A 19,707-nucleotide genomic window follows, 5' to 3' on the forward strand; every position below is an offset into this window, starting at 1 on the left:
CTATATTGTGGCCTCTGGCCCAAGCTGGACTCTCCTGAGAATTCAAAACGCTTTCCTTCGTGCTCTCTCTACAGGTAGACGTTGTATGGTTCTGCTCCGGAGGAAAGGCGTCATCCATATCCTGGGCTTGCCTTTGTTAGTTTGAGGTGATGTGTTTACAACTGGAACAAAGCTAAGACGTTTTGCTTTTATCTAATGAATTTGGGAATCTGCCCTTGTTTGACTGATCCAGCTTGTCTCAGTGGAGCTTTCCAAATGTACTGGATGCTGCAATTAGACAGGTTTTTTTTTTGGTTCTGTAGACACAGCCATATTTGGGAAACACAAATGGGCCAGTTTTTGTATTTAAGTCTTGTCCTGGTTAACAATGCATATTTAAGAAACTTTGTGTGCCCCGAGTTGTACATATAAAGAGTTTGAGAAGGAGCTCAGAGCTCTGGAATGCCATGAAGTCTTGTTAGGAGCGGGGAATTGGCAGGGAGCAGGCCTAGGGATCATGGGGTATTGTGTGCATTGTCACCTGGCAGCCCCTGCTGACTATTTTAAGATGAAACGTTTTGATGCAATTGCTTCTTTAGGAAATCTGGCTGAATGTTCTAGTTGCTTTATTGCCCGCCTTGTCCTCATAAGGAGCCGTGGGGGAGTACTTTGGCTTCATTAAACAAAAGCAATCACTGGCGATTAATGTTGGAATTCCACATTTGGGGTATTTGCTATTAGGCCTGTGGAAGATTGCATTATGTGGGGCTGCCATGTTCTAATGGACAAGATTGTTAGTGCCATTTTTTTCAGCTTGTCTCCTAGAATTTTCTCTTGAAAATTCTAAAGGTTACACAATTGTATGTCAATGCCAGGTTTGAGCTAAAAAACAATTACCTTTTATTAAAAAAGAAATGTATTATAACCACATTATAAACAGTTTGAAAAATGGAAATAAAATTTAAAAATTACCTGTAATTCCACACTACCACATCATTATTAGAATTTGGGCATATTTCCTTTCAAATATACGCATGTGTTTATTTTTTACGTAATTACACTCACAATGTCACACGGACCTACACCCTGCTTTATTCACCTAATCCTATGATAAGTCTTTTCCCATGTTTTGGGATTTATGTAATCACTATTTTCATAACTGTTCAATAGTCCACCCAGGGGGTATGTCGCCATGTAATTGGTCCCCATCACTGAACACTGGAGTGTTTCTAGGTTTTCATTATTGTTAATAAAGCTGTGGTCAGTGTCTGTCTGTGTAGGTTTGTTGTCATTTTGGGGTTCGTTCTTTGAGCTAGATTCCCCTAAAACACAAAGGGGTTGAGGTGAATAACTCTTGATGTTTTATGCTGAAAATGGTGATGACAATTCAGTGTCACTCGCTGTGTAGGAAAATGTCAGTGTCTTTGCATTTGTCCACATTGAGTGTTAGTGTTTTTAAATTTGTGGACTAATTTAACACGTAGAAAAAATGGTTAGTCATTATTTGAATCTTTTTTTGTTGTTTTTTGAACTAATCAGGTCAAGTGAACATTTTCCCATAGATTTGTTTATTATTTGCATTTTTTTCTTCTGGGAATTATTTCTTAATGTCTGTTTAATTTTTTTTCTTGGGAATAAGTATGGGTACACTGTAAAATAAAGATATTAACCCTCTCAATTATGTTTGCTGCAAACCATGCATTTTAAAACATAGATAATATATGATTACATTTTTATCTCCTAAATTCTTTTGTCTGAGGTGCAAATAATATTGCATTTATAAGACTTCAATCTATTTTTGGGCTGTATTTTTTTTGTTAATAATTTTCTTGGCAGAGTCAACTTTGTTGATTTAGTGGCTCTGTTTAAGTATAAAAGATAAATGATTGCAGATTTATTGGTAGTGCACTTTCTAGCTCAGGATCTGACCCTGCTCTGGCATGGGCCTACAGTGAGAGTGTGACGATTTTAGTGGGAGCCTGGGCGTAGGATTTCTGAATTCTGTGATTATAAATAGGTCTTATTAAAATGAGCTTCTTATCATCATACCTTTTTTTTTTTTTTTTTTGGTGAGGAAGATTGGCTCTGAGTTGACATCTGTTGCCAGTTGTTCTCTTTTTGCTTGAGCAGCCTTGAGCTAACATCTGTGCCCATCTTCCTCTATTTTTGTATGTGGGTCGCTGCCACAGCATGGCTTGATGAGTGGTGTAGGTCTGTGCCTGGGATCCAAACCCATGAACCTGGGCTACTGAAGCAGAGTGTGTCGAACTTAACCACGCTGTCACTGGGTTGGCCCCTTATTATCATGACTTTTAATAGGAATTAAAAACAAAACTAAACCAAAATAAAAACCTTTAGTTTTTGTTGGGCAAGTGGATCTGACTACTGGGGTTGGCCTTAAAGTTTGGGTTGATGAGGGAAAGGGCGTTCATGGAAAGTGACAGATTAAAGACTTGGAAATGCGATATCTTGTTCAGGATTCAGTAGGAATGACAAATATGGGGCATGTGGTGTTTAGGGCTTATTAAGGACATGGGGAAATGAGACTGTAAAAGTAATTGGGATCTCATCTTACAGGGTCTTATGGTATGTAAGGAATTTGGACTTGAATTTTTAGGCCAGTGTTTCCCAAAGTAGTGATGTTTGAGGTAATTTTAGAAGGTATGTCATTGAACATTTGGAAATTTTAGTATTTATTCGTTCCTTGATTCTCTCTCTCGTGCAGAATTTATTCCTTTTCTTTCTGTACTCCTGTAACATTATGTCAGACTTCTAGCAGAAGGGATTCCCATTATATTCTATTTAGATGGGACCTGTCTGTCACTCTATAGCACTGTGATGGCCTCAAAGACAGCAGCTGTCTGATTCACGTTGGTCATCTCTGGGCCAAGCGCTATCTTGGGTGCGTAGTAGGTGCTAAAGAAACGCTCTTTGAATGGTATCATCAGGCCTGTGTTTTAGATACAGGATTCTTTCCTGGGAGGTTCACTGCCTTTTTCCTTTTGCCCTGTACTGCCCAGCCAACCCCTTAGAGCTTATAGGGACCCCGTGGATTTTTTTTCCCCATTGAAATTGGACCCAGGAACTCTTTCACTGCTAAAGTCAGAACTTGGCAGTACATGGGCTATAGGGTGATTCTGAAACTTATCAGGCCATTGTAATGGTCTAGGAATGAGGTGATGGGATAGAATGGTGAGTGTGAGGGTGGAAAAGCAGAGGTGGCTGGGATGCATGAGTCATGAAGATGGAAGAATTGACAAGATTAGGCAACTTATCAGGTGTGGAGTGGAGGCGGGTGGCAAAGGAAAGAGAAGGCGGTGTACTCAGATGTGTGCAAGGGACAGAGGCTGACTCCACCAGTGTTAATTGGGTGCTTGCTCTATGCTAGGCACCATACTAGGTGTTAGGATACAGAGATGAGCAAGAAGACCCTGCCCTGCTGGAAGGTGCTCACTGTGTAGTGTGCTTGGTGTATGAGGCCTGATTGGAGGAGCAGAGACCGGGAAGGCAAGGTGGGGAGAGATGAGTAATGGACTCGGCTGGTTCTTATAGCTGATTATCAGGACTTTGCATTGTTTGGTGAGTAACGGGGTGATGTGGAAAGATTCTAAAGGGAAAATGACCCTGTCCAGTCTGTGCATTGGCTGTGGAGGGCAGATTCTCATCTGGAATTCAGTATCCATTGCCCAGAGGCCAAAGGCTGAGGGGGCTCTGAGCAAGCAGAAGAGGGATAGGAGGGAAAGGGGGCTCAGTAGAAGAGTGAAAAAGCAAGACAAAGGGAGACTTTCTTTGAATCCAACTAATAAGGGAGTGGGTTTTTGGTTTATGAACTTTTTGTTTTGTTTTGCTTTTTTTGTAGCCACAGAACCCATTTATCCAAGGGAAGCTCAGGAAATATAAATGAATGAAATCGCTGAAAGCACTGCTACCCGGGTTGAAGTGAAAGCTGGGGAGTGGGTGTGTTCCCCCACGGCAGCCAGAAGGGGCTCATGGAACCTCCTTTCAATACAGGTGGAAAAACTATGAAAATGGACTAGGTAACCTGCGTGGATCCTTCTGGTTCTAATATTCCAGATGAAATCCCCAAGGAAGTGTGTAGTTAGGAATGAGGACCCAGCTCAGGGCCCCTCTAGCTCTTAAACTCCTAGAAGAACCACAGAGGCCCTGTTCTAGAAGGAGGATCTTCATGGCCCAAGATAAACCAGCCCACAGTGACACTTAGAAATCAGGACCAGAAAGTGTGTGTGGGAGGAGGAAGGAGTTAACTGTCTTGAATTCAGCGGAAAGGTCACTGAGGCCCCGACCAGTGCAGAAACTGTTGGGTTTGGCCATGTGTGTGCACTGGAAACCTTTCTGAAGGCCATTTCAGATAATTGGTTAGAACGGAAACCACGTTGGAGGGACTCCAGGAGGAAATGAGAGGACATGGGGGATGGCCTTTGTGATGTGTTTTCCTATTGCTCCCTCTCCAGAACCATCGGTCTTTTCACTGAAACCTTGTGCTTGTTGTTTCTGAGCCCCCAGCATGTCGTGGGATTCCAGACCAAAGTTAATGTCAGGGTCAAGTTTATCCTAACTTCCTCCCCTTGAAAGGAAGTGTCAGCGACTCAATGTTTATCCTTTGTGGCTTTATTAAGAGCCTTCTGCACCCTCTCCAATAATGTAGAGAGTGCATTTGAAGAGAAATGGAACTAATAGAGATTGAGAAGAAGATGAGCTGTCAAAAAATTGGAGAGATGTGGCTTTGCTGGTGGATCAGCAAAATATAAAGCAATAAGGCCAAGCACTTATTCTTGGGTTTTGTGAGCTGTCCCTATTTTTTTCAAGCCATCTGAAGAGCTGAAAATACATCAGATCAGGCCCCAGATTGTAGAGTATAACCAGGGTTTGGTCGGAGTAGGGAGCTAGCTTCCTTTTAACTGACTATAGTGAAGTTAAGGAGGTTCCTGGTTCTCTTGAAGATACGACTCCAAAGTTAGACTCTGAAGGCTAGATAAAGATAAGAGCAAAGTTCATGACTGAGCACCCACTGTGTGCTCAGTCCTGAGGATGACACAGTGTCTCCCATCCAGAAACTTATGATGCTTATGATTGTGTGTGTGTGTGTGTGTGTGTGTGTGTGTGTGTGTATGTATGTATGTGGGGGTAAGCTATGGAGAAGATGGAGCATGCTGTGTGAGAGGTCAACCAAAGCCTCATTCTCTTCCAAGAACTTTTGCTGGACCTCGAATTCATTTTTACAGATAAACTCGATTCTTCCCTATTCGCATATCCCTGAACCATCCATATAAGGACCTTCTTTCCTTCCCCAGTAAACAACCCATATTTAGTTACTGGATCCCATTTCAGCTGGAAGCGTGAGTGTAACTTTTGCTTTTTAGTTATTATTCACTCTGTCATCAAGACTTATCTCAGAATTATAGGGTCGTGGAATTAGGGAGGAATTAGGGAGGGACCATGCCGAACTGTTAATTATCTGGATGAATTCTTTACAAGTCTGGCTACTTCACATCTTGTTCTTCTGGTGGAATGTTTGTGTTGATGCTGTTGTGCTTTGACCAAGTATGGTAGATCCCAAACAGCCCAAGGGATGGAATGGTAGCTTGACCCTACCTGGCCCACCCAAGCTGTGACACTTTGTAGGTTCCTGCAACCCTCTGGGGCATAGCTGCCCACTTGCACCTGTCTGGTTTTGCCACTAGATGGCACAGTTCATCTTTTTGGCTTTTACCCAAAGGTGCCTGCCTCCTTTGGAGGCTACCTATGGGACACATTCCGAAGATGTACCATCATGTTCTCAACCAAATCAAGCTCTTTACAGCTTAGTTTTTAAACAAATATTGTGTCAGAGGTTTCTATATAAAAAAACCCTCATGTTCTACATATGATTGTAATAGCTTGTACTGTTTCTAAATAAACTGCAGGGACTAGATTATGACTGTCAAGCTTTCAGCTTTCTTCTGGGTAGGCTCAGTTTGTGCAGCTTCCTGTTCATATCCCTGCGTTTCTGACTCAGAGCTCTTCAGGTTGTAGAGACAAAACCATTTGCTGAGCCACTTGAGATTCAGATCTGGCCGGCCCCACTTCAGGAGAGAGGAATGAAGTTTCTCCTCTTCAGATGAAACCTTTGAGATTCCCTCCTCTGTCTCACCTTGTGCTGGTTGAGATTCTTGGGTTGCAGATGACCAGAAACTGCCTCTGGTTAACTCAAACTGGGGAAGGATTTATTGGCAAGAGTCTTGGGTAGTTCACGGAGTTTATGGGAGGCTGGGGAACTGCGTTCAGAGCAGGGGTAGGAATTCAAGGAGGCTGACTTGGCTGGAATCAGCGCCAAAATCAGACCCTGGAATAGTCTGGATAGGATGTCGCTGCTGTCGCCACCACTGGCGAAAACTGGACACTGGGCACCGTCCTTGGCACAGCTGCTACTGCCACCCTTGCTGCAGTTTTTATTTTATTTTAAACTGCCCCCTATTTCCTGTGTCGCCTGCTGCAGATTCAAACAATCACCAAGTAAGAGCATGCAATAGAACCCACTGCTCAAAAAGCCTGTGTGTGCAGAGCTGGTACTCACCTATGCCTTGTCATTGTCACCTGCTTCTGTCATACTAGTTCCTAAAATATTGAAACAGTGTCCTACCACCCTGAGCCCTTTCTCCTTCCGTCTTCTTACAATCCAACCACTAAATGGTTGTCACCTGGTATGGGGAGGGGCCTCCTAGAGAATGCTACAACTGGCGTCTACTCTGGTTGGTGGACATTTGTGGCAAAATGATGGTTGGTATTTTAGATGTTATCCCTGACTATTTGTACTTTAGATCAGTTTGTAAGAAATAGTGGGACTGACAGTTAGAAATTACTAGTGTCTATATTGAGAAATATAAAATGTGCAAAGGGCTAACCACAGATGACAGTGATTACTCATCAGGTGTAAGTTGAGGCATCATCCTTTTTGTGTGATTCATGACACTGCCATTCATCTCTTCCCCAGCCTAAGAATGCCATTGTGATACGTACTTATTTGTAAAATTAAGATGGGGCCGGCCCAGTGGCTCAGCGGTTAAGTGCGCACGTTCCGCTTTTCAGTGGCCCGGGGTTCGCCGGTTCAGATCCCAGGTGCGGACATGGCACTGCTTGGCAAGCCATGCTGTGGCAGGTGTCCCACATATAAAGTAGAGGAAGATGGGCACGGATGTTAGCTCAGGGTCAGTCTTCCTCAGCAAAAAGAGGAGGATTGGCAGTAGTTAGCTCAGGGCTAATCATCCTCAAAAAAACAGATGGATTAGACTAATCTATACAGAGGGAATTGGTAAATGATTTATGGAGTGTTATTACAATGAAATATTATACATCCATTAAAATGATAGCTATGATGACTATGTAAAAATCCAGAAAACTGTTTATGAAATATTTAATTTAAAAATTAGAGCACAAAGCTATCCAGACATTATGTTTACAACTATGTAAATACTATTTATGCAGATAAAGGTTAGAAAGGACTGTAAAGAAAGAAAAATACTCTCTGTTAAGATAGCTTCATGGTTGAATCAAAAACATTTCTTCAGTCATGTTTTTAAAAGTTGAGTTAATAAAACCTTAACATCATTATTTTAAAAATGAAAATGTTTGGATGATATCACAACAACCCTTTTGGTCCTGGGAGGCCAACTGAGGGATCATAAAACTAGGATTGGAAACCAGTGGGGCGTACAGAACACAGCAGGTTGCGCTCCTTAACTGAACGAACAAATGTTTCCATAGCTTAGAGAACTATCTGAGAGGGCTGTTGAAGGTCACGCATAGTCTCAGGTGTATTTGACAGTGACAGAGCAAAGTTACTGTGGATTTGGGCTGCATAGGACTTAGAATGATTTCCTTTTTGCCCTTAGAATTCTACTTGGTCAGTTCCAAGGACAATGACCGAGCAAGGCAGTAGCCCAGTGCCCGGCTTCAGTGCATTTAAAAGGAAACTGAAGCGTCTCCTTGTGCCGACCCTCAGAGCACACGTTGACCTTCTTATTACAGAATTCAGGAGCCAGGGTGTGGTTTCTTCTACATCACTGCTTCTCACACGTTAAAGTGCACAGGGACCAGTTGTGGATCTTGTTAAAGGGCAGATTCCAATTTCATTGGTGTGGGGTCACGTCTGAGTTTCTGCATTTTTAATAAGCTCTCAGCTGATGCCGCTGGTCTGGGGACCACACTTTAAACAGCAGGTTCTACAGATCCTGAAGACTTGCTTTTTGATTGTCCTTCCGATGTGTTCAACTAGACCTTGCTGTTCAAAATATGTGCAAAACCTGTCCTTTGAAAATTACAAAACGTTGCTGAGGGAAAGAAGACTTGCATGAAGGGAGACAGAGTCTATTCCCGTGAACTGGAGAATTCAATAGTGTTAAAATGTTAATTTTACACAGATTGATCTCTAGATTCAACATGATCCCAATCAAAATTCCAGCAGACTTTTTTTGCTTTTGGTAGAAATCGATGGTTCTAAGCTTTATGTGAAAATACAGAGGATCTAGAAGAGCCAAAATGGTTTTGAAAAAGAATGAAGTTGGAAGACTCACACTACCTGATTTCAAGACATATTAGAAAGACGAGTTACTGGATAAGGACAGATGAATGGAACAGAATAAAATCCAGAAATAGATCCACACATATGTGGCCAGCTGCTAAATTGTTATGTTAAGTGAGAGAAGCCAGGAACGCAAGATTGTATCACTATACCACCATTTATATAAAATTCTAGAAGAGGTAGTGACAGGAAGCAGATCAGTGGTTACTGGGGACTCAGGAATGACTGTATTGAATGAGAGGGTTTCCACTTACATATCAGTGGTGCGTAAATGGATGCGTTCCCACCTCAAGGCGTAGAGTGCAGTGCCCAGGCACCTGGGCCTTCATGTCAGGCTGGTGGGGCTCCAGTATCAACAAAGCCACAGAGGCAGGCAAGCTGTTCGCCTCTCTGTGCCTCAGTTTCCTCATCTGTGTAAACATAGTGTCAGTGCTTACCTTGTGGGGTTGTCGTGAAGATCAAATAAATTAATGTATTTAAAGCATCTAGAACATTTCTTTGTGCATAATAAACTATATGTTATTATTGTTAACCTCCAGTAATCAGTTTGTGTTGTGATTTTACCAATTCTCATAAACTTTGGTTCCTTCCTTCACCCTCTCCCTGACTCATGTGCACTCATGTAACTTGAGGTTTTTCATAGAAGGTTAGAGCTGGAGGAGATCTTGGATAGTGTCTAAACTGAGGGTGGGTGACAAAACTGAGGCCGAGGAGGTTGAGTGACGTGCCCAAGGTTGTGTTAGTTTGTAGCCGACCAAGAACCAGAAGTCTGGCCGCGTGACTCCTGGTTCAGCTGTTTTGTCAAGGGTCCTAAAGGGTGTTTGCATTTTTAATGGGAACCATAGGGATTTATCTTGAACCTGCCGTTCATCAATTCCATTGTGTGCTGTTTTTCTGCAGAGCAGTTCAGAGCCCTAGTTGCAGAAAACTTGTCCTGTCACCACCATGAGCTCTGGTAAGTCATTTAAAACCTGTTTTTCTTGACAAATTTATAAAACTGGGCAGTTTATCCAGATTTCCCACTTACTCTGAAGGCCCCAACTGCATTTCGTTTTTTATTTTTTGAGACCTGGGTAGGCCCCAGAGCTTTGTTGTAAATTGTCATCACCATCATCATCTTCATTATTAATGACTTGTTGAGTACCTACTATGTGTCAAGAACTGTGCTATACACTTTACATGCACTATGCCCTAATGTTCATAATAGCTCCTTTTACCTCTACTTTTTAGCCACTTTATTGAAATAACATTGGCATGCAATAAACTGTGGATATTTTAAGTATACAATTTGGTATGTGTTGACATGTGTGTACACTTCGGTGGCATTTCTTAATCTGAGTGCTTGCAGCAAAAGTAAGCAAATCAACCATAATTGCCCCGGGGTGTGAGCTTATCTTACTTCCTTTGTCCAGACTGGTAGGGCACTTTGCTCATCCTTTTGCTGTACCTTTGGTAGTAACAATCAAGACCTCAACAAATGACCAGTTTTGAGTATTTTTAGCTTAGAGCTGAGGTGGAAGCATGGGCTACGGAAGATAGAGAAGGGAACAGCTCCCTGCTCAGTGTGAAGCCAGGACCTGTTAGCTTTCTAGTTTAGAATTCGAGGCAGAGAAGTTTCCATCTGGAGATTTAGGTCCACTGTGGCTGCTGGGCTTGCCCTGGAGCCTCCCCGAGACCTGTGATCTAAATAGGGGCAGGAGATGACCCAGTGGATGTCTCAATCACGGGTCTCTCCATCCTGCATTATCTTCAGCGTGTATCAGAGACTCCTGTAGATTAAAAAAAAGCCTTTCCATTTATTGGCTTACACTGTCCTTTTAGCCAAATCCTCAACTGTGCAGGATAGGGTGTGCTTAGGACCAACGAGGGCTCCAGTGGAACAGTCCAGGGCCACAACGTGGCTTCCTCACCTGCCAACTAACTGTGTGGCCTTAAGCCTGTGGTGGGCTCTTCTCTGCCTTCTCCTCTGTAAAATGGACGTCATAAAAGGGCCAACTCACCAAGATTTTGTGAGGATTAAATGAGGCAGTGCCTCTAAAGTACTAAGTACTATGCCCAGGACATGGCTGGTGTTCCAGCCGGGGGGTTATGAGCTCAGATTTCCTCTTTGCGAGGAGGGGGACGTGGCTTGTCCCCAATTCTTTGAGCACTTTTGCTGTATGTAAAGAGGCTACTCACCTTCTTTTCCCCTATGACCAAGTAGACTTGGGTACTGCCAGTAGCTCCTGCTTTGTAGCTTGTTGTTGTTTGTTTGGCCTTTTGTTTTTGTCATTTAAAACAGACCAGGGCCTTTTTTTTTTTTAACTTTTACCTGCAACCTAAAGTTTCTTGCTCTTCTAATATCAGAGTTAGTCTAAACTGGCCTTGCCGTTCCTGGCATGAATGAAGGTGAAGAAGTAGATGGAGAGGCGGGCAGGAGGGGGAGGGTGTGGAAATGCCTGTGGGACTTTTCCCCCAGTTCTTCCTCTTGGGCGTGGAGCTGGAAGGAGGCATTTCATACCAAAAAATCTAGACCCTTTGGCCCGATAATTCCACTCTTGGGAATTTCTATCTTAATTTGAAGAAAACAAAACCATTACTGCCTTGAAGGTGGGAATGAGTAGGTTCATTGTGTATGTTTACTCGATGGAATATTATGCCACCATTAAAAATGATCATTAGGAAGAAAGCAACTAGGTAGAAAGCATTTGTTTTAACCTTTGGTGGAAAGTGCAGCATGAAAATGATGAATTCTTTTTATTCTGTTTGGATTGGGCTGACAGCCATCGGGGGAAGTGCTTTTCTTGCGTTGTCTCCCTTCATTCTCCTGGCAAACCCACAAAGGTGGGCAAGGTTTACCACCCATTCTGTGGACAGGGAAACCAGAGCCCTGAGGGCTTAATGATTTGTCTGGGATCACGCAGCTAGTGTGTGGTGGAGCTGAGGCAGACCCAGGCAACGGGACACCAACACGCTGTGCAGAGACTTGAGTCTGAGGTGATGGAATTATTTTTCAAAAATTCTTCAAGTTTAACTATGTTTGATTAAAAGAAAAAAAAAAGGGCAAAGGAAGGACATGATCTGGGCCTGATGGAAGCCCAGAGTCTGCCCTGATGCTGGCTTGGGGAGGCCTGAAGCGAGGTCTACAGTCCTGGAGAAGAGACGGTCACAAGGACAGGTGTGTGCGGAAGGGGTAGTCAAAGAAAGAACAGGTGGGGTGATGGAGGCTGTGATGTTTCTTTTACTTGGATTTCTGACCTTCTTCTTCTGACCTTCCATCCATCCCAGGAATGTAGGTGCAGGGGAGACTTTGGCGTCTGGAGAATTAGCCGGCATCTGGAGGTGGACTGGGGCCAGTGAGCAGGACAGAGCCTGTGGGGTGGTGTCAGGAGGGCCAGGCTGCTGGTGGGGAGGGGTGGTGCCTCTCCTCCTGTCTGGATCCAGGGGCGTCCAGGCTGGCCTGTCCCTATGGTTTATGTCAGGGCGGCTGATTGTTAAGAGCCAAGGTGGGGTGACATTGTCTCAGCCACATGAGCTATGGGGATTTGGGACAGGGCTTCAGTCCCAGAATTTGAGGAAACAGAATATATATAAACCATTTTATATAGAACGTATCTGGGTTATACAGAGAGACTATATGTAAACTCAGTAAATGGAGACACATATCGCAAGCTGTGTGCTCTTTTTCTTTCTTTTTTTCAGAATGTGACGTTGGTGCTTCTAAAGCCGTGGTGAATGGGTTGGCCCCAGGCAGCAATGGGCAGGACAAAGGTAAGGCTCTTGAAGAGAAGCCTGGCTGGGTACTGGAAAGTGTTTCTAGGAGTGGAGTATGTCCGGCCTGGGCCACCTGCCTGGTGGGAACAATCACTGGTCTAATCAGGCCATGAACTGGAGACCTGTTTCCCAGACTGACCTTCTGAGACTGTGAGCATGTTCTTGTATCTCGTGAGTCTGAGGCTGCTGTTTCCCACTGGGAGGTGACGTATTAAAAACTGTCTCTTGGGGCTGGCCCCGTGGCCGAGTGGTTAAGTTCGCGCGCTCCGCTGCAGGCGGCCCAGTGTTTCGTTGGTTCGAATCCTGGGCGCGGACATGGCACTGCTCATCAAACCATGCTGAGGCAGCGTCCCACATGCCACAACTAGAAGGACCCACAACGAAGAATATACAACTATGTACCGGGGGGCTTTGGGGAGAAAAAGGAAAAAATAAATAAATAAATAAAAAAATCTTTAAAAAAAAAAAAAAACTGTCTCTAGCTCACAGGATGCTGCGAATGACAGATCAAATACACAGACCAAGGTACGCCTTGTGCGCGTGGCATTTATCAGCCTGATGTCTCCCTTACCTGGCATTTCACCTTCACCTGTAATAAATAGTGACATGTTCACGGTCCTGACCCTGAGGCAAGAGCCTAAATTGCTGAAATAAATTATTTCAGTGGCATTAGTTTGACCTGAATTCTCTCATATTTTTAGTTTTTAAAAATTTGAGGACAAAAGATTTAGTGTGAAATGGATGATGGATAAGGTGACCTTTGAGGTCCCGTTTGCCCCGTATTCTCTCATCCTGAATGTCTCAACGTGGCTGCCCAAGTACCCAGGCCGCAGGGCTTCCCGTGCCACCTTTGCAGTGTGGTGTGAGTTGGCGTGATGAGATATGGGTTGAGACCTGGTTCTGCTGCTCACAAACACATGTCTTGGGAGGTCCTTAGTCTTCATGATTGTGAGTTCCCGTATCTAGAAAATGAGGGAATTTGATAATCTGCAGTGTTTTTTCCTGTTTCAAATTCTGAGTTCCAGTGTTTCTATCAGTGCTCACCCCATTAAATTTTATGGTATCAAGGAGGGAGGGCAAAAGTCCTGTCACTGGGCATTTTAGTCAAAATGCACCATCTCTCAAAGAATCATTTCAGAGAGTTTGGCATGTTTGACCTTTGTTTGTAGTTTCCATCTCATTCTCCCATGTATTCCTTTAGAGACAGGGCAAAGTGTGACGTCAGAAGGAACAGCCAGACAGGGAAGGCATAGAGAGCAGGAGGTGTATGGAGCTGGGGGCTGGGTTCCTCTGTGGCAGGACGGGTCCTGCTACTCTCCTGTTCTCCTTGCCTCCTTGCTTCTCTGCCCAGCTGCCCTTCTCCACTCATGGTGTGGAGCTGCGTCCCTGGGGTCTTGGACAACCTTGGCCAAGTTGCCAACTCTGTCAGGCAGAGTTAAAGGGTAGTGCCCGTGGAGTGCCTGCAGGGGAGTGTTTAAGCATCTGATGAGGGGTATGGGGAGATGTGGGGGCTCTGGTGCTTTTAAAACCTGTGGGGCCATTGGCCCTATCCCATGAATTCGATAGAGGAGTCTTCAGAGGTGTGTGGATGGGGTGACAAGTGGAGGTGGATTCCACTGTCTTCTCAGTAAGACTCACCTTTAATTCGAAAGAGGCGGGTGCAACCTGAAGGTCACCAAGGTGGCCTTGGGAGGAGGTCACTGAACCAGGTGCCAGGACAGCTGAGCTCCCGTCTCAGCCTCTTCACTTGAGAACTGGATGACTGAGCAGCTCTCTGAGCCTCTTGCTTCTTCCTCTGAAAATGGTAACAAAAATCTCCCACCCAGCCAGTCTCCCAGGTGGTCATAAAAAGCAGTCAATAGGATTGCTGTGGAAGCATGTTTGTATCTTAATACATGTGGTATTGTCACCTTAGTTATCAACTGCCATATGCCTTATGAAATGGCAGCGTGGTGGACTGGAAGGTGGACTACCCATCGCCGAGGTTCCTCCCTCCCTCCTGTCCCTTGACGGGCTTGCCAGCACGATACTGATGCAGCACTGAGTCTTGCTTCCCAAACAGCTTTACCCCCCAGTTATTACATGGTTCTGGGGCCACAAGACCCCTGGGTGTTGCTCACTGGGGTGACATTGGTGCTGTAGTGCCTGAACTCCCATCTCTCTATTTGCTGCCATAAGAGAGAGAAGGAGGGGAGGCCTCACAACAGGCTTGTTCTGGGAAGAGGGATTTGGGGATATGCCCACCGCTGAGATTCCAGAATCTGAGGAGGCAGGGGCCTGAGAGAAGCCTGTGGATAGATGAGCATGAGCACCCAGGATTTGAGGACAGCAGCCCTTGCCACATTCCAGGCAGTTATCCCAGCTCCTTTAAAGCTCAGCTGGGTGTCAGGATCCTGGGCTGTGCACTTGGGTGCTTCCCAGAGTCTTGAGCATGCGCTCGGACACTTGGCAACCTCTTGTCCAGGAACGGGTGGGTTTAAGCACGACCATCTGCTGCCCAACAGATGGGGGTTCTGATTTGCTTGGGGACAGAGAGCTGTGATTGTCAGAGCAGGCCCAGGACCCTAGAAGTTATGGTTCTGGGGAAGCAGCTCTGATGGCTGGAAGGACGGGGCAACTCACGACCTTGTTCCTTTCCTTCCTCCACTCATCCGGGGCCTTTGAGCCATAGCTCGCCTCCTCAGAGCCCTCCCCCAGCGCAGACACCCCGGCATTCTCCCAGGGGGCCCCTTGGACCCTGATTGCTCTCCCCTTCCTCCGTTTGCCAGGCCATCTGCATCTCTGTAAGTCTCTTTGTCCAGAGCCTTGGCAAGTTCCTGGTGTGGCAGGAGGCACAGATAACGCTGACCAACTGCCTTGGGGTGACGGAGGGAGGGAGGGTTCTGCCGTCTTGGTGCGGAACTCGAGAGAGAAAGCTGGTTATTTTAAATTACTGCATCCACTGCTCTTCGTATTGTTCTTTTCTTATGGGTGACTTCCTCCTATTGTCCCTGCGCAGTTCCTCAACTGCCTGAGTGTTTCCCAAATGTTCTGTCTGGATGCACCATTTACTCTTTTGTGTTTTCAGCAACTGCCGACCCTTTACGTGCACGCTCTATTTCTGCTGTTAAAATAATTCCTGTGAAGACAGTGAGAAACTCTTCAGGCCTAGTACTCCCTCCAGGTATCTTTCCTTGGGTTGGTTTCTTTTTTTTTAATTGTTGGCAGATAACGCATGGTTTTCCTTTCTTCTTCTAACAGGGACGTGGTGGCTTAATCCTTGCATGTTTAGGAGCCATTCCCTCTCACTTCCTCAGTTGGTTTCCTTTCTTCCTCTGTGTGCATGTGAATGTGTGTGTGTGGTTTTTTTCTGCAAGCTGGCAGGTGTGGGGAAGGACTAACATGGCGGATACTGTGCCCCCCCCACCCCCCCTTTAGGAGAAGGTCTGTCCAGAGGCTGGACGTTTACTGTGGTATGAGTCTGAGCCACTGGACTTCTGGGGCTCTCTCTAGAGGTTTCCAGCTCTCAGTACTTTATTTAAAACTCCGGTCTCCCCGAGAGTTAATGTGGTTATACAAGGAACCTCTGAATTGGGCTGAACTTGAAGCAGCTGCCTTACATGCTAAACCTCGGTGCACCTCATGATGCCTGCTGGGCCGGGCCGTGTCCTAGAACACTCTATTCCCCACCCCAATGTCACCTGCAGTCACTTCCTGCCTCTCCTCTCCAAGGAGGGGTGCCGTTCAGATGTCAGCTCTGGCTCACAGCTTCCTTCTGTACAAAACGGGACAAGTGAGGCCAAGGTGGCATTTTATCCCAGTGGTGCTTTCAGGAGTTGGGCAGATCTGGCTGTGCATCCAGGAACCTGTGGATGGGCTGGATTTGTCAGTTTGCCCCTTGTCCTTCTGAAAAGACCATGAATCAGTTTTCCTGATGGTTTTGTGACATCGGTCACTTATCTTGATGGGGCTGGACAAGTCCGATGCTCTCCAGGGCTGCTGCCGCTCTGCCATCCATTGTGCTTTCGTGCTTTGCTTCCAGGGGAAGAGGTGCTGATGGGGTGGATCTGTTCTCCCTATAATACAAATGATTGTTCCATCTGAGTTGTCGGGAAGGGGGCTGCCGAAGTGGAAAAGAGGACAGAAAAGGCTTTGCTTCTCATCCTGGCACTGGAATGGGCATGAGTTGGGTGTCTGAGCCCACATCCTGCCCAATGCCCACTTAAACTTTACCCCGTAATCCCAGTCTTGACAATTTTAGGTCAGAGATCCAGGCTGTGCTCTGAGAAATTTGAGAAAATAAACTGTGGAATGCACTCCAGCTCAGCTGCACAAAGAGAAACCTTCACATGTGCCTTCTAGAACTGTGTGGTCTGCACTGGTTTCTTGCCTCCCCATGACCGAGTTTCGTTGAGGCTGAGCGTTCGGATCTTTTGAAGCCTATTTTGAAGTCCTCCTCAGTGGGGTTCTGAAAGATGACCTGGGTGTGTTATTAGGCCAGCGCAAACTGTAGGAGAGGTCGGGACCCAGTGAAGCCTCAGCTGGGGGTGCCATGAACACCGTTCATTGAAGGATTTAGCATTTCTAGTTGTTTTCTTTGGTGTGAATTTCCTTAATTAAGCTTGGAATGTGAGGCTCTCACTCAGGATCTTTCTCCCCAGGCAGCGTGTCCTGTCTCATCATTTCAGGGGTCTTGACTTGCTGATACAGAGATTTTCTTTTCCGTTCCCTTTTGGAGAACTGCAGGGAGCAGTGATTCTCCACAGAACCACCGCCTAATTCTCTGTGCTGTCAACGTCCTCTTCTAGAAGGATGATCTGGGAGCTTGAGAAATCTCTCAAATTCATTCTTGAACTGTGCCTTACTAATTGGTCAGTCTGCTCACCAAGCTAAACTTCATTTAATAAGGAATAAACTCATTTTCATTTTGAAATGTTTACAGCTGATATTGTAACTCATACATTTACTCAGAACTCACTGTTGCCTCCGTGTTCCCCTAACCTCATGGTACATGGTAAATCTCGGAAAATGTGATTCGTCCCTTTCCACCACCTACACATTAATTTTCATTGACCACCGGACTGTGTGGCTGTAACCAGGTTCATCTCATTCCCCAGCTCTAACAAGTTGCTGACTCTTGCTCTAATCCTTCAGGAGCATTGGATTCAGTCTTGTCTTTGGGTCTTTCCTTTTCAGACATGGATCCTACAAAAATCTGCACTGGGAAAGGAGCAGTGACTCTCCGGGCCTCGTCTTCTTACAGGGAAATCCCGAGCAGTGGCCCCGTGAGTCCTCAGGAAACCCCGAAACATGAAAGCAAACCAGGTGCGCTTCCCATGGGACTGGGGGAGGTGTTCAAAGCCCCGTGGGAAGGGCGGGAGGTCTTATGCTTTTGCTTAGAAGGGCGTGAATTCATCAGCTGCCTCCTAATTCTCCCAGGGGCCCCTGGGTCAGTCAGCTCCTTGTCCCTTCTGTGATGGGTAGTGGTCAGTGCCCTGAACTGACAGGTACGCCTTGCTTCAGGGGAAGGCACAACAGTCACCACCACTGTTTTCGCTTTTGACTGAGCAGATGAGCAGAAACCTTGTTAAAGAGCTGGTGGCTCTGCAGCCTGCATTGTGAGCACAGAGGTGGCTCAGGGGCACGGGGAGGGAGTGGTGAGTTAGGCTAGAGATTAGGCTTCTCTGAGCCCATCCGCACTTCTGAGAGCTTAGCTGGGGCAGGGGAAGAAGCCAGGGGAGACTGAGAAGTGCAGGTGGCTGATTCACCGAGTGCCCAGGAAAGCAGAGGTGGGGTCAGGGGTTCAGGCCTGGGGAGGTGACCTGCAGCTGAGGGAGCAGGATCAGGAGAGCAATTCTGAGGCCAATACAAACTAGGAGTGAAAGGAGACAAAAGAAACCCACCTGAAGCCCACCTCCCCACCCTGACTCATCATGCGGGAAACCGGGCTGTCTAGAACATGGTGTTGAGGTTTAGACCTGGGACTTTGGATCCTGATAGGTCTGTGTTCACGTCCTGCCTCTGCCACCTGTTGGCTGTGCAACCTTGGCGATCCCATCTATAAAATGGGGTTGATGCTTGTACCTGCCTCATAGCATTATTGTGAGGATGAAGTATGTAAAGTGTTATGCACCACAACTGGTGACATGGGGTGAGCTGGTAGATGTTAGCTGCTGTTAATAGGTTATGATTGTGATTATTTTGGGCTTTCTCGAGAAGGCTTTCCACAGCCCAAGTGTTCTTGGAGTTGGGAAACACTGACTTTGAGGTTCCATGGGCACAGTCAGCTTAGTTAAGGTGGGGCAGCCCCTCTCCACTCCGTAGGGCAGTGGTTCCATACTTTAGCTGCATCAGAATCACCTTGAGTCCAAAGACAAGTAGAAAGACAAAGACCACCCCAGGCCAGACTTTTAGGATTCATGATTCCCATTTGTAGGTTTGAGGTCGGGTTCAAGGTTTTGCGTTTCTGGCAAGTTCCCAGGTCATGTTGATGCTGCTCGTCCAAGGACCACGTTTGAGAGCTACTGTTGTAGGGGATGGAAGTTTCTTCCTTCCTTCCTCCCTCCCTCCTTCCCTTCCTTCTTTCCTCCCTCCCCTCCCTTTCCCTTCCCTCCCCACCCTCCCTTTTTTTGCTGAGGAAGATTCACCCTGAGCTAACGTCTGTACTGGTCTTCCTATGTTTTCTATGTGGAATGGCTGACAACAAGTGGTGTAGGTCCATACCTGGGAACCAAATTCAAGCTACTGAAGTGGAGTGTGCCGAAATTAACCACTAGGCCACAAGGCCGGCCCCAGGAGTTTGATTTCTTGAAGGAAATGAAGGGAGAAAATGAACTGGGGTGATAGCCACTCCCTTGAGACCAGAGAGGAAAGGAAGTGGGCACACAAACCCTTTTGGTACAGTGGGGAGTGGTATGTTGTGATAAGATGGAATTATATAGGATGGAGGTGGTCATTGCCCAGCATCCTGGAGATTGACTTGTCCTGTCCCAGCCGCCTGTCACAGGTGCCAAGGCAGTTGCCCAAGGACGAGTCCAGGCTAGGGTTTGAGCGCCAGCCCCATTCTGGCAATGTTGGTCCCTGGAGAGGGCTTTTTTCCTCCTAGGCTCAGGGAAGGCATGAGTGGCCCCCCAGCACTACAAGTTGAAAGTAGCTTCTTGGCTCTATATTCCTGAACCCACACCTACCTGGCTGTCGCCCCACTGCAGTTTACCACTTTCGTCTCCAGGAAAGGTGGGTCTAAGGAAAGAAGGCAAAATAATTTCTTCTTAAGACTAGCCTAATCCCACCTCTCCAGGCCTAACTGCGAAGATCCGGCTCCTAAGCTGGGGAACATTTGGGGAAGAGAGAATCCTAAGGGATAATTTAAGGAGAAAGACCATACCTACAGCCCATGAACCTGTAAAATGATCTTATCA

At 46.0% G+C, this 19,707-nt stretch overlaps 1 protein-coding gene across 50 annotated transcripts in view; it reads left to right on the forward strand.

Annotated features, from left to right (window-relative positions):
- The window catches only part of SORBS1 (sorbin and SH3 domain containing 1), a 219,602-nt gene that overhangs the window by 94,353 nt on the left and 105,542 nt on the right, over positions 1–19,707 (forward strand). For 35 of the 50 annotated variants that reach the window (XM_023642038.2, XM_070223911.1, XM_070223919.1 and 32 more), the window contains 4 exons: positions 9,458–9,512; positions 12,239–12,307; positions 15,378–15,473; positions 17,486–17,614. In XM_023642038.2, coding sequence (XP_023497806.1) covers positions 9,503–9,512; positions 12,239–12,307; positions 15,378–15,473; positions 17,486–17,614 — 304 coding nt within the window. In that variant the 5' untranslated portion in view covers positions 9,458–9,502. The remainder of the gene's footprint in view (positions 1–9,457; positions 9,513–12,238; positions 12,308–15,377; positions 15,474–17,485; positions 17,615–19,707) is intronic. The other 15 variants (XM_070224144.1, XM_070224163.1, XM_070224153.1 and 12 more) reach the window with 1 other exon arrangement.

This window comes from Equus caballus, chromosome 1 (genome assembly GCF_041296265.1).
Source record: "Equus caballus isolate H_3958 breed thoroughbred chromosome 1, TB-T2T, whole genome shotgun sequence".
NCBI classification, from domain to species: domain Eukaryota; kingdom Metazoa; phylum Chordata; class Mammalia; order Perissodactyla; family Equidae; genus Equus; species Equus caballus.